Source organism: Symphalangus syndactylus, chromosome 12 (genome assembly GCF_028878055.3).
Source record: "Symphalangus syndactylus isolate Jambi chromosome 12, NHGRI_mSymSyn1-v2.1_pri, whole genome shotgun sequence".
Taxonomy (NCBI): Eukaryota; Metazoa; Chordata; class Mammalia; order Primates; family Hylobatidae; genus Symphalangus; species Symphalangus syndactylus.
The window spans coordinates 136,475,411-136,489,269 of NC_072441.2; the positions used below are offsets into that span (position 1 = coordinate 136,475,411).

Sequence of the window (13,859 nt, forward strand, 5' to 3'; positions counted from 1 at the left end):
GAGTGGTAAGCACAAAGGAAAAGACTGCCATGTGACTTTGACATGGTTGGCTTGAATAGAGGAAAAAATGGTATAGGAGAAAATCCAATATATGAAATCTAAATTTATAGAGCAGATTACTTTGCAGTGAACCTTGGACTTATTTTTATAAAGATTGCTTTTAACTAGCCATTTTGGTATGTTCAAATATACTTAATTTTAATAAAACATTTCATTTACACTTGTCAGTAATATATTTACTGTGTAAAATAAAGCAGGCACACATTGTTCATTATTTCAAAGAAGGAAGAGATTTCCGCCAAGTTATGTTGTAGTAGCTACAGTGGAAATAATTGAGCTGGGCCTTGCCCATAAACCTGCAATATGATAGAACTTAAAAGGGGGCCAGGCATAGTAACTCACACCTGTAATCTCAGCACTTTGGGAGACCAAGGCAGGAGGATTGCTTGAGGCCAGGAGTTCAAGACCGGCCTGGATAACATAGTGAGACCTCACCTCTACAAAAAATAAAAAAGCCAGGCGCATTGATGCACACTGGTAATCCTAGCCACTCAGAAGGCTGAGGTAGGAGGATTGCATGAGTCCAGGAGTTTGAGGCTGCATTGAGCTATGATCATGCCACTATACTCCAGCCTGAGCAACAGGGTGAGATCCTGTCTCTTAAAAACTAACTTAAAAGATACCTTAGGTATGTAAGGTATGTAAAGTGCCTAACACAGTGCCAGTAAATGGTAGATGAAGACGCAGAAGAGAAAAAAGATGATGGTGGTGATGATGCTGTTGTTATGTCTTCTGTCCCGATATCACACTTCTGTAAGGCTTCAGAGAGAAAGTTGGTATTGTATATATTTGTATACACACATACATACATGCACACACATACTGTCCATGCTACAAAACCTAAACTTACACAGTGTTGTTTATAATAAGGAAACCAGGACTCAGATTTGGAAGGAACTTTAAAGGTTACCCAGCCCAGCCTCCCTCTTCCTCCTAATGATTTAATATCTTCACCAATACGTTATTTTACCTCTGCTTTCACATCCTTAGTGATGGCAAATTCATGCCTCTCCTTCCCAGAGAGCTTATCCCACTTTTGGATACAGAGCTCTGACTGGCAGAAAGTTCTTCCTAATAATGTGCTGAAGTCTGTCTACCTATAGCTTCCACCCACTGGTTCTAATTCTCTCCCTTGGGGTAATATTGAACAAGTAGAGCAAATCTCATCTCTCTCCTACATGCAATCCCTCCAGATATTTGCAAATAGCTCTCATGTTTCCCCTGAGTCTTTCCTTCTAGTTAACCTTCCCTAGTTTCTTAAATTCTCACTCTCCTTGTTGCTTTCTTTTAAATGAGATTGTGCATTTGTATCTCATTCGAAATATAGGACCTAGAATTAAACATAAAATCCTACCTCTGATGTGTTTGGACTGGCAAGAATGGAGCATCCAGGACTGTCATCGTCTTTATTCCAAATATTGACTGGAATAATGATGATGCTGATGCATTACTTATTTAATGACATCAGATCCATATATGTCTGCTAGGAACTATGATGTGGCACTGTAGGAACCACTGAACTTTTTCTCTGTTCAAGAAGCATGAGCCAGAAGCATTCCAAAAAGCATTAGCTTCTCTTATGCTCTGCCTCACACCTCTGCAAGTTTCTGGAAAGGGTAAACATTATACATAGTTAAAGAATACTAGGACTGCCTGTAGGAAAAAGGAAGTCATGGCATTTTCATTAGCCACTTATTGCTAGCTGAATTACTTGTTAAAGGAAATACTGGTGTTCTCATGGGTTCTTCTCTGTGCATACACAAAGATATATAGTTACTACAAAGCAAGTGGAGCAGGGGGACACCAAAGAGATACGCTCCATCTTCTTTGTTCACCTCTGCTACATGGAGGAGACAGGATTTATTGCTTTCTTTGAGAAAGAGATTGGCCAGTTTCTTTCCTCCCTCTTCTTCTGGTGGATCATTCCAGAAGAATATTACATCTCATCATACTCATCTCCTAATAAAGTAAAAGTAAATGAAGGAGAGCTGGAGGCAGAGAATCAGCTGAGATGTGCTAGAAATACTTGGCTGGGCACGGTGGCTCATGCCTTGTAATCCCAGCACTTTGGGAGGCTGAGGTGGGTGGATCACCTGAGGTCAGGAGTTCAAGACCAGCCTGGCCAACATGATGAAACCCTGTCTCTACTAAAAATACAAAAAATTAGCCAGGCTTGGTGGCAGGCGCCTCTAATCCCAACTACTCAGGAGGCTGAGGCAGGAGAATCGCTGGAACCCGTGAGGCAGAGATTGCAGTGAGCCAACATCGTGCCACTGCACTCCAGCCTGAGCAACAAGAGTGAAACTCCGTCTCAAAACAAAGTAACAACAAAAAACTTGTTAATGAGAGAGTGGCTGATCAGTGGCACATCACAGATGAATCCTCTGTCTCCTACCTCCCTGTAGCTTGTCCTTCATCACCACAGTGAGCAGATGTTCTGCTCACAGCTTTTCCATTTTGATTTCTGTGCATATTGGCATAGTATTATGATTTATCTAAAACTGAGAGTTCTGTCTTTTCTTATTGAGTTTTCAGAAGTACGTTTGATGCGTCTTTTTTTCTGTTTTCCAGTTTCCATTTCTAGGGGAAATATTCCTCTCTTCCTGTTCTTTGAAATACTTAACACAATATCTGGCATGTAGTAAACACTTAAAATGATAGGTATATATTAATAATTTGACTGTTATTACTATACAAGTGATAATTTGTAACTAAGTTTTTAATTGTATCTTAATATATGAAGAATTCTTTCTACTTTTCCTTGCTTCAAGGGGTGGCCTGTTGTGATTGTTTTATTACATTTTGAAAGGATACTGCCATAGCCTTATAGATTCTTCTACTACCTATTATACTTTTTCAACAATTTCCAGAAATATGGAGTCATTACATTCTCCAGATCTGCACTATGCAATGAGTAGCCACTACCAGATATGTCTAATTAAGTTTAAATTTAATAAAAATTAAATACAATTAAAAATGCACTCAGTTGCACTAGCTACATTTCAAGTCCTAAATAGCCACATGTGGCTAGTGGCTACCCATTGGACAACAGGAATATTGAACATTTCCACCTTTGCATTAAATTTTGAGAGGCTGAGGCTGGCAGATCCTTGAGGTCAGGAGTTCGAGACCAGCCTGGCCAACATGGCGAAACCCCATCTCTACTAAAAATACAAAAATTAGCCAAGCATGGCGGCACATGCCTGTAATCCCAGCTACTCTGGAGGCACTGCTTTGGATATTAGTAGTCTATGCTCTTGTGCTCTTTTCTCAGAAATTGAAGGGATATATTTTCTAGGGTGTTCCTAAGACTAATCTCTTAATGTTTCAGGGCTCTGAACATGCATTTTGAGGATTCACATTACTGTTCTTATTCCAGCCCCTTAGTGCCATTACTGTCTTTTGGAATAAATACAGGAACTTTCACATCCTCCAAGAAGATTATACTACTATAAATTTTATTTTGTTTATTTTTGTTTATTTATTTATTTTGAGACAGTGTTTCTGTTGCTCAGGCTGGAGTGCAGTGGTATGACCATAGCTCACTGCAGCCTCGACCTCCTGAGCTCAGGTGATCCTCCTGCCTTAACCTTCCAAGTAGCTGGAACTATAGGTGCACACGCCACCACACCTGGCTAATTTTTATATTTTTTTTGTAGAGACGGGGTTTCACCATGTTTCTGAGTCTCAAACTCCTAGAGATGGTGGTCTCACTGTGTTGCCCAGGCTGGTCTCGAACTCTTGAGTTCAGGCCATCCCCCCCCCACTTCAGCCTCCTAAAATACTGGGATTACAGGTGGTCCTCCTGCCTTAACCTCCTTACAGGTGTGAGCCACCACACCCAGCCATTAAGCACTTTCAAAGCCATTTTTTCATTTGTTATTTACAGCAGCCCAGTGAAGCAAGTAGTATTGGGATTATTATTCCCATTTTACTAATAAGAAAACTGAGATTCAGTTAAGTTACATGCCTAAAGTCTTTTTTTGTTTTTTGGGTTTTTTTTTTGTTTTTTTTTTTTTGACAGAGTCTCACTCTGTCGCCCAGGCTGGAGTGCAGTGGCATGATCTCAGCTCACTGCAACCTCCACCTCCTGGGTTCAAGTGATTCTCATGTCTCAGCCTCCCGAGTAGCTGGGATTACAAGCATGTGCTACCATGCTTGGCTAATTTTTGTATTTTTAGTAGAGATGGGGTTTCACCATGTTGGCCAGGTGGGTCTCGAACTCCTGACCTGAAGGATCCGCCAGCCTCAGTCTCTCAGAGTGCTGGGACTACAGACATGAGCCACCATGTCTGGCCATGTTACCTGCCTAACGTCTTAAAGGGAAAATAAACATTAAGGCAAAATAGAGTTGAGATTCAGATCAGGGTAAAATTTTAACATCAAATTCAGCATTTTTTGTTTTGTTTTTACTTTGTTTTTGTTCTACTTTACTCCCACTCTGACTGTAATAAAAGAGTGAAAGTTCTTTAGGGGAACTGAAGTACTCCCAAAGAATTGCTACAGTCCCATTTGTCCTGTGATCATGTGCTTGGGTGCCATAACAATACCACAGACTGAGTGGCTTAAACAATAGAAATTTATATCCTCAAAGTTCTGGGGGCTGGAAGTTCAGTGTCAGGATGCTAGCGGGAGAGGCTAGAGATGAGGTCTCTCTCCTTAGCTTACAGATGACACCTTCTCTCTGAGTCCTCATGTGGCATTTTTCTCTGTGTGGGAGGAAGAGATATCTCTCATGTCTCATCCTTTTGTTTTAAAGAAACCAATTATATCAGATTAGGGCCTCACCTGTATGACTTTATTTAGCCTTAATTACCTCCTTAAATGCCCTGTCTCCAAATGTAGTCACATTGGGGGTTAGGGCTTTGACGTATGAATTTGGGGGAAACACAGTTCAGCCCATAACACCATGTTAATGGATTTTTAGTGTCTTTTGATATTCTGGCTTAACCTGGTTAGCTGGAAACTAAATTTAGTATTTGCATGGGACCAAATGTAGCAAATATCTGTATTCTTTATTTCTGTGAATATAGAGGCTTAATTAAATCAACCTGTGGTACTTGCTGCAACTCCAAGATATTCTAATAGCAAAAAATCTGTATCTAAATTTCCTACTTTTCTTATAATGTAGCCTAATTGTTAATAATTAGAGATCTCAGTACTTTACAGGTAATAAATGTTCTTCTCCTTCCTCCCCCCCTACCTTTTTTTACAGATGGAGAAATTAGCATACAAAGAAACTGACTTGTCAGAAGTCAGAGCAAGGTATTGGTGGATCCAGGGATAAATTCCAAACTTCTTAACCCCTAGACCGGTTTTTAGTCCATTGACTATGCAGCCTAATGGTAAGTATCTTTTTACCCTATCCTGGAGGTAAGAGGGATTAAGAGACCTAGCAAGGACTGGCTTTAAGGAATTCCTCATGACTAATTAGACTACTTGTTATCCTTTTCTTTATAGCCATGATGTCATTTTTGTCATTGGCATGAATTTTCCAGATTTGGAGAGGAGGTTTGAAGTTTTGCTTTTTAAATACTTAAAAATATTTCTCAGTGGCTCATGCCTGTAATCCCAACACTCTGGGAGGCTAAGGTGGGCGCATCACCTGAAATCAGGAGTTCGAGACCAGCCTGACCAACATGGAGAAACCCCATTTCTACTAAAAATACAAAACTGGCGGGCATGGTGGCGCATGCCTGTAATCCCAGCTACTTGGGAGGTTGAGGCAGGAGAATTGCTTGAACCCAGGCGGCAGAGGTTGCTGTGAGCTGAGATCTCACCATTGCACTCCAGCCTGGGCAACAAGAGCAAAACTCCATCTCAAAAAAAAAAAACAAAAAAATCTGTAACAGTTTGGCTACATGAGAAATAATTATTAAGAAAGGAAACTGTTATTTAATGAATTTGTTCGCTGTGCCCAACAGAAATACAATGCAAGCCACTTATGTAGTTTAAAGTTTTCTAGTAGCCACGTTTAGAAAGGTAAAAAGAAGAAGGGGCATGGAGGCTCACACCTGTAATCCTGGCATTTTGGGAGGCTAAGGTGGGCCAATTGCTTGAGCCCAAGAATTGGAGACTAGCCTGGGCAACATGGCGAAACCCCATCTCTACAAAGAATATGGAAGAGTAGCCAGTCATGGTGGTGTGAGCCTGTAGTTCCAGCTACTAGGGAGGTTATAACACTTTATCACACTTATGTAACTCTGTCTTCTAGACTAAGAGAGGGTGCCTTGTTGTTTTTTTAATCCTTATTACCTAGCACAGGGCTGGAACTTAGGTAGTCAATGAATTTTTCATTTGAAGCATGAATAAATGCAGTTTCAGTATGGAAATATCAAAGAGTTTAAGAGTGTTATTTTGAAAATAGTAAGTTGGAAATGGAATTTAAATGTCAAATTGAACAAGATTTAAGAGGAAGCTACTCTCTTTAAACCTATAATATTGCATTCATTGATTCATTTTATTGACCTAGATATGTGAGGTAGTAAGGAGAATAAGACATAATCTTTACTGACAAATAGTTCATAATTAAGATATACATGCAATCAAACACAAATACACACATAAGATATAGATAGTTGCTACTATAATATCTCGGCACCCATAATATTGTTTGATGCTTAGTGAAACAGAATTTCAAGGCTGAATAGGGTCTTAGAAGTTTATCTAGTTATCTCCCTTTACAACCTGTGAATTTTTCTCTCAGCTTGGAAAAGTTTCAGCATCTTTGGTGATAAGTGGTCATTCAGCCTTTCTGCTTGTACATTTTAGTGTATAACCAATCCTCCACAGGACGATTCTCATTGCCAGAAAGCCTCTCTCTGACATCTGCTTCCCTGTAGTGAATGCTTTGTCGAATGCCTCCAGTCAAAAGACTACATTTTGTGAAATCCCTGGTGAGGATTCCAGTAGCATGTAAGCTAGAACAGGGGTCTTTTATCTGATTTGTTTAGTGGTATATCTCCGGTGCCTAGAATAATGACTGACAAACAGTGGTAATAAATATTTGTTGAATGAATGAATCTAAACATAAGCAGGATTTACAGCATTATTTCAATTCAGTTTTTTAATTGTCAGATTTACTCCCTTTGTGGACTATTACATTGCTGTTTCCTGATCAGTTCTTTGCCTGTATGGCATAGTTTAACTTATTGAGCCCTAAATTTTTCATCTGTAAAAAGTTATTAATAATACCTGAGATGGAATATCTGGTATTAATAATACCTGAGATGGAATATACCAGGCACTGGGCCTGGTATATATAGTAATGGTAAGTATTAGTTGAATCTGAAATGGAATCAGTGCAGCAACCTCTGAGCCTCCCCTGACCCTGACATTCCAGGAATGCAAGTTTATTTTTTAAAATTAATTAATTTCAAGAAGTATACATAACACAGAATTTACCATTTTAATAATATTTTAGTGTACAGTTCAGTGACACTAAAGACATTCACGTTGTTGTGCACCCATCACCACCATCAATCTCTAGAACTTTTTTCATCTTGCAGAACTGAAACTGTACCCGTTAAAAATGGTAAGTTCATTTTTAATATTAGCTTAGGTAAAGCATGACTGAACTGGCAAATCTGTAGTAGAAAAAATAATACATTCTAAAACTAAATATAAATGACATATTATCTGCAGTTTTAAATGATCTGTTTTCAGTTATTGTTTATTAATGTGAATAATTGGTATCTTACCATGTGACTTCTAGGTATCGTTCTCTATGTCACAGTTGTTTTGATGAGTGTGCATTGAAATGCTGACTTTTTAATATGGATAATTTTTCTCTCATTGCATAACTTTCTGTATTTAGTAAAAAGACAACTTTACTTTTTCTTTTGACTGCTTGCTGTGTGCCAAACTCTAGGAATACTGACTGGCTTAAGATTATTTAGCTCTGACACTCTGACAGGCATAAATGTAGGAGGTGGGACTACTGCTTTGCTTAGGGCTGTCACCAGAAAGCTGTTACAAAATAATATTTGTCCTGGACGTGAGGAATAAATAGGAATTTCCCAAATAGAGAAAAGGGGAAGGTCCAGAGGTATGAAAGAGTATGAGTTTGGATGCAGTTTACAGTTGTATGAGCTTGGAAAGAGTGTATGTTTGGATACAGTTTAGGGATTGATCCTTGAAGACTTTTAAATGGGGTAGTGACATGTTTTATCTGATTTGTATTTTAGAAAAATAATGCTGATGTATGATTGGAAAGCAGTGAGAACAGATAAAGGAATTAAATAACTGTTTTTATTGGTCAGCGTGAGAGATAATGAAATCCTAAACTCTGAATGGGGCAGGGGAGATTAAAGAGAGGAGATGGTTATTTTAGAGGTACAACTGACAGAATTGGATAACCAGTTGGATCTGGAGGGCAAGAGGGATTACAGGTTTCTGATTTGTTATGTTAACTGGGATAGGGACTGCCAGAGAAGAAAGAGGTAAGTAGATTATTAAATAGTACCTATGTATTATAATATACTCTGAAACATGGCCATTATTCTTAGAACACTTTGAAAAAATGATAGGTGACTAGCTCCTTTTTTAATGTGTAGAATTCTATCAGATGCTGTATTCTCTTTATTTTGGGACAGTTGCCTGATTCAGGGACAGTTACCTGATTCACTGAGTAGTTTATGGCAGTACTTAAAAATTACACATTTTGTAATGCATTTGTTTTCTTTAGTGCTGCTTTCCATGTTTCAGTAGTTTGTACGAAGAGTCTATTTCTTCCTAGAAGTTCCTTTTTCATTTTTTTTTTTAATTTTGTTTGTTTGTTTGTTTGTTTTTTTGTTTTTAAGACAGAGTCTTGCTCTGTTCCCCAGGCTGGAGTGCAGTGACATAATCCTGGCTCACTGCAGCCTGGACTTCCTGGGCTCAAGCAATCCTCCCATCACAGCCCCTTGAGTAGTTGAAATCACAGGTTCCACGCACAGCTAATTTTTTAATTTTTTTGTAGAGACAAGGTCTCACTATGTTGCTGAGACTAGTCTCGAACTCCTGGGCTCAATGAATCTTCCTGCCTTGGCCTCCCAAAGTGCTGGGATAACAGACATGGGCCACCGAACTTTTTGAAGTATTTGATGCCTTTCTGCCCTTAACTATTTGTTATTTTGTTCATTTTGCTGCATAATTGAGTATGGATTTTGTTTTTTTATTATACTTTAAGTTTTAGGGTACCTGTGCACAACGTGCAGGTTTGTTACATATGTATACATGTGCCATGTTGGTGTGCTGCACCCATTAACTCATCATTCAACATTAGGTATATCTCCTAATGCTATCCCTCCCCCCTCTCCCCATCCCACAACAGGCCCCGGTGTGTGATGTTCCCCTTCCTGTGTCCATGTGTTCTCATTGTTCAATTCCCACCTTTGAGTGAGAACATGCAGTGTTTGGTTTTTTGTCCTTGCGATAGTTTGCTGAGGATGATGGTTTCCAGCTTCATCCATGTCCCTACAAAGGACATGAACTCATCATTTTTTATGGCTACATAGTATTCCATGGTGTATATATGCCACATTTTCTTAATCCAGTCTATCATTGTTGGACATTTGGATTGGTTCCAAGTCTTTGCTACTGTGAATAGTGCCACAGTAAACATACATGTGCATGTGTCTTTATAGCAGCATGATTTATAATCCTTTGGGTATATACCCAGTAATGGGATGGCTGGGTCAAATGCTATTTCTAGTTCTAGATCCCTGAGGAATCGTCACACTGATTTCCACAATGGTTGAACTAGTTTACAGTCCCACCAACAGTGTAAAAGTATTCCTATTTCTCCACATCCTCTCCGGCACCTGTTGTTTCCTGACTTTTTAATGATCGCCATTCTAACTGGTGTTTTTGATTTGCATTTCTCTGATGGCCAGTGATGATGAGTATTTTTTCGTGTGTTTTTTGGCTGCATAAATGTCTTCTTTTGAGAAGTGTCTGTTCATATCCTTCTCCCACTTTTTGATGGGGTTGTTTGTTTTTTTTCTTGTAAATTTGTTTGAGTTCATTGTAGATTCTGGATATTAGCCCTTTGTCAGATGAGTAGATTGCAAAAATTTTCTCCCACTCTGTAGGTTGCCTGTTCACTCTGATGGTAGTTTCTTTTGCTGTGCAGAAGCTTTTTAGCTTAATTAGATCCCATTTGTCAATTTTGGCTTTTGTTGCCATTGCTTTTGGTGTTTTAGACATGAAGTCCTTGCCCATGCGTATGTCCCGAACGGTATTGCCTAGGTTTTCTTCTAGGGTTTTTATGGTTTTAGGTCTAACGTTTAAGTCTTTAATCCATCTTGAATTAATTTTTGCATAAGGTGTAAGGAAGGGATCCAATTTCAGCTTTCTTTTTTTTTTTTTTTTTTTTTGAGATGGAGTCTTGCTCTGTCCCCCAGGCTGGGGTGCAGTGGCGCAATCTCGGCTCACTGCAAGCTCTGCCTCCCGGGTTCACGCCATTCTCCTGCCTCAGCCTTCTGAGTAGCTGGGACTACAGGCGCCCGCCAACACGCCCGGCTAATTTTTTGTATTTTTAGTAGAGACGGGGTTTCACCGTGTTAGCCAGGATGGTCTTGATCTCCTGACCTTGTGATCCGCCCGCCTCGGCCTCCCAAAGTGCTGGGATTACAGGCTTGAGCCACTGCCCCTGGCCTCAGCTTTCTACATATGGCTAGCCAGTTTTCCCAGCACCATTTATTAAATGGGGAATCATTTCCCCATTTCTTGTTTTTGTCACGTTTGTCAAAGATCAGATGGTTGTAGATATGCGGCATTATTTCTAAGGGCTCTGTTCTGTTCCATTGGTCTGTATCTCTGTTTTGGTACCAGTACCATGCTGTTTTGGTTACTGTAGCCTTGTAGTATAGTTTGAGGTTAGGTAGCATGATGCCTCCAGCTTTGTTCTTTTGGCTTAGGAGTGACTTGGCAACGCGGGCTCTTTTTTGGTTCCATGGGAACTTTAAAGTAGTTTTTTCCAATTCTATGAAGAAAGTCATTGGTAGCTTGATGGGGATGGCACTGAATCTATAAATTACCTTGAGCAGTATGGCCATTTTCATGATATTGATTCTTCCTACCCAGGAGCATGGAATGTTCTTCCATTTGTTTATATCCTCTTTTATTTCATTGAGCAGTGGCTTCCAGTTCTCCTTGAAGAGGTCCTTCATGTCCCTTGTAAGTTGGATTCCTAGGTATTTTATTCTCTTTGAAGCAATTGTGAATGGGAGTTCACTCATGATTTGGCTCTCTGTTTGTCTGTTATTGGTGTATAAGAATGCTTGTGATTTTTGCACATTGATTTTCTATCCTGAGACTTTGCTGAAATTGCCTATCAGCTTAAGGAGATTTTGGGCTGAGACAATGGGGTTTTCTAGATATACAATCATGTTATCTGCAAACAGGGACAATTTGACTTCCTCTTTTCCTAATTGAATACCCTTTATTTCCTTCTCCTGCCTGATTGCCCTGGCCAGAACTTCCAACACTATGTTGAATAGGAGTGGTGAGAGAGGGCATCCCTGTCTCGTGCCAGTTTTCAAAGGGAATGCTTCCAGTTTTTGCCCATTCAGTATGACATTGGCTGTGGGTTTGTCATATATAGCTCTTATTATTTTGAAATACATCCCATCAATACCTAATTTATTGAGAGTTTTTAGCATGAAGGGTTGTTGAATTTGGTCAAAGGCCTTTTCTGCGTCTATTGAGATAATCATATGGTTTTTGTCGTTGGTTCTGTTTATGTGCTGGATTACGTTTATTGATTTGTGTATGTTGAACCAGCCTTGCATCCCAGGGATGAAGCCCACATGATCATGGTGGATAAGCTTTTTGATGTGCTGCTGGATTTAGTTTGCCAGTATTTCATTGAGGATTTTTGCATTGATGTTCATCAGGGATATTGGTCTAAAATTGTCTTTTTTTGTTGTGTCTCTGCCAGGCTTTGGTATCAGGATGATGCTGGCCTCATAAAATGAGTTAGGGAGGATTCCTTCTTTTTCTATTGATTGGAATAGTTTCAGAAGGAATGGTACCAGCTCCTCCTTGTACCTCTGGTAGAATTCGGCTGTGAATCCATCTGGTCCTGGACTTTTTTTGGTTGCCAAGCTATTAATTATTGCCTCAATTTCAGAGCCTGTTATTGGTCTATTCAGAGATTCAACTTCTTCCTGGTTTAGTCTTGGGAGGGTGTATGTGTCGAGGAATTCATCCATTTCTTCTAGATTTTCTAGTTTATTTGCATAGAGGTGTTTATAGTATTCACTGATGGTAGTTTGTATTTCTGTGGGATCGGTGGTGATATCCCCTTTATCATTTTTTATTGCATCTATTTGATTCTTCTCTCTTTTCTTATTAGTCTTGCTAGCGGTCTATCAATTTTGTTGATCTTTTCAAAAAGCAGCTCCTGGATTCATTGATTTTTTAAGGGTTTTTTGTGTGTCTATTTCCTTCAGTTCTGCTCTGATCTTAGTTATGTCTTGCCTTCTGCTAGCTTTTGAATGTGTTTGCTCTTGCTTCTCTAGTTCTTTTAACTGTGATGTTAGGGTGTCAATTTTAGATCTTTCCTGCTTTCTCTTGTGGGCATTTAGTGCTATAAATTTCCCTCTACACACTGCTTTGAATGTGTCCCAGAGATTCTGGTATGTTCTGTCTTTGTTTTTGTTGGTTTCAAAGAACATCTTTATTTCTGCCTTCATTTCGTTATGTACCCAGTAGTCATTCAGAAGCAGGTTGTTCAGTTTCCATGTAGTTGAGCGGTTTTGAGTGAGTTTCTTAATCCTGAGTTCTAGTTTGATTGCACTGTGGTCTGAGAGACAGCTTGTTATAATTTCTGTTCTTTTACATTTGCTGAGGAGTGCTTTACCTCCAACTATGTGGTCAATTTTGGAATAAGTGTGGTGTGGTGCTGAGAAGAATGTGTATTCTGTTGATTTGGGGTGGAGAGTTCTGTAGATGTCTATTAGGTCCGCTTGGTGCAGAGCTGAGTTCAAGTCCTGGATATCCTTGTTAACTTTCTGTCTTGTTGATCTGTCTAATGTTGACAGTGGGTTGTTAAAGTCTCCCATTATTATTGTGTGGGAGTCTAAGTCTCTTTGTAGGTCACTGAGGACTTGCTTTATGAATCTGGGTGCTCCTGTATTGGGTGCATATATATTTAGGATAGTTAGCTCTTCTTGTTGAATTGAACCCTTTACCATTATGTAATGGCCTTCTTTGTCTCTTTTGATCTTTGTTGGTTTAAAGTCTGTTTTATCAGAGACTAGGATTGCAACCTCTGCTTTTTTTTGTTTTCCATTTGCTTGGTAGATCTTCCTCCATCCCTTTATTTTGAGCCTATGTGTGTCTCTGCATGTGAAATGGGTCTCTTGAATACAGCACACTGATGGGTCTTGACTCTTTATCCAATTTGCCAGTCTGTGTCCTTTAATTAGAGCATTTAGCCCATTTACATGTAAGGTTAGTATTGTTATGTGTGAATTTGATCCTGTCATTATGATGTTAGCTGGTTATTTTGCTCATTAGTTGATACAGTTTCTTCCTAGCCTCGATGGTCTTTACAATTTGGCATGTTTTTGCAGTGGCTGGTACCGGTTGTTCCTTTCCATGTTTGGTGCTTTTTTCAGGAGCTCTTTTAGGGCAGGCCTGGTGGTAGAATCTCTCAGCATTTGCTTGTCTGTAAAGGATTTTATTTCTCCTTCACTTATGAAGCTTAGTTTGGCTGGATATGAAATTCTGGGTTGAAAATTCTTTTCTTTAAGAATGTTGAATATTGGTCCCCACTCTCTTCTGGCTTGTGGAGTTTCTGCTGAGAGATC

The 13,859-nt window shown here is 39.4% G+C and overlaps 1 protein-coding gene across 12 annotated transcripts in view; it reads left to right on the forward strand.

The window, feature by feature from the left end:
* The window catches only part of SCMH1 (Scm polycomb group protein homolog 1), a 205,918-nt gene that overhangs the window by 50,871 nt on the left and 141,188 nt on the right, over positions 1–13,859 (forward strand). For 6 of the 12 annotated variants that reach the window (XM_055254815.2, XM_055254817.2, XM_063625167.1 and 3 more), the window contains exon 2: positions 5,276–5,405. In XM_055254815.2, the coding sequence (XP_055110790.1) occupies positions 5,393–5,405 (13 nt within the window). In that variant the 5' untranslated portion in view covers positions 5,276–5,392. Of the gene's footprint in view, positions 1–5,275; positions 5,406–13,859 lie in introns of those variants that run through there. The other 6 variants (XM_055254816.2, XM_055254818.2, XM_055254819.2 and 3 more) reach the window with 3 other exon arrangements.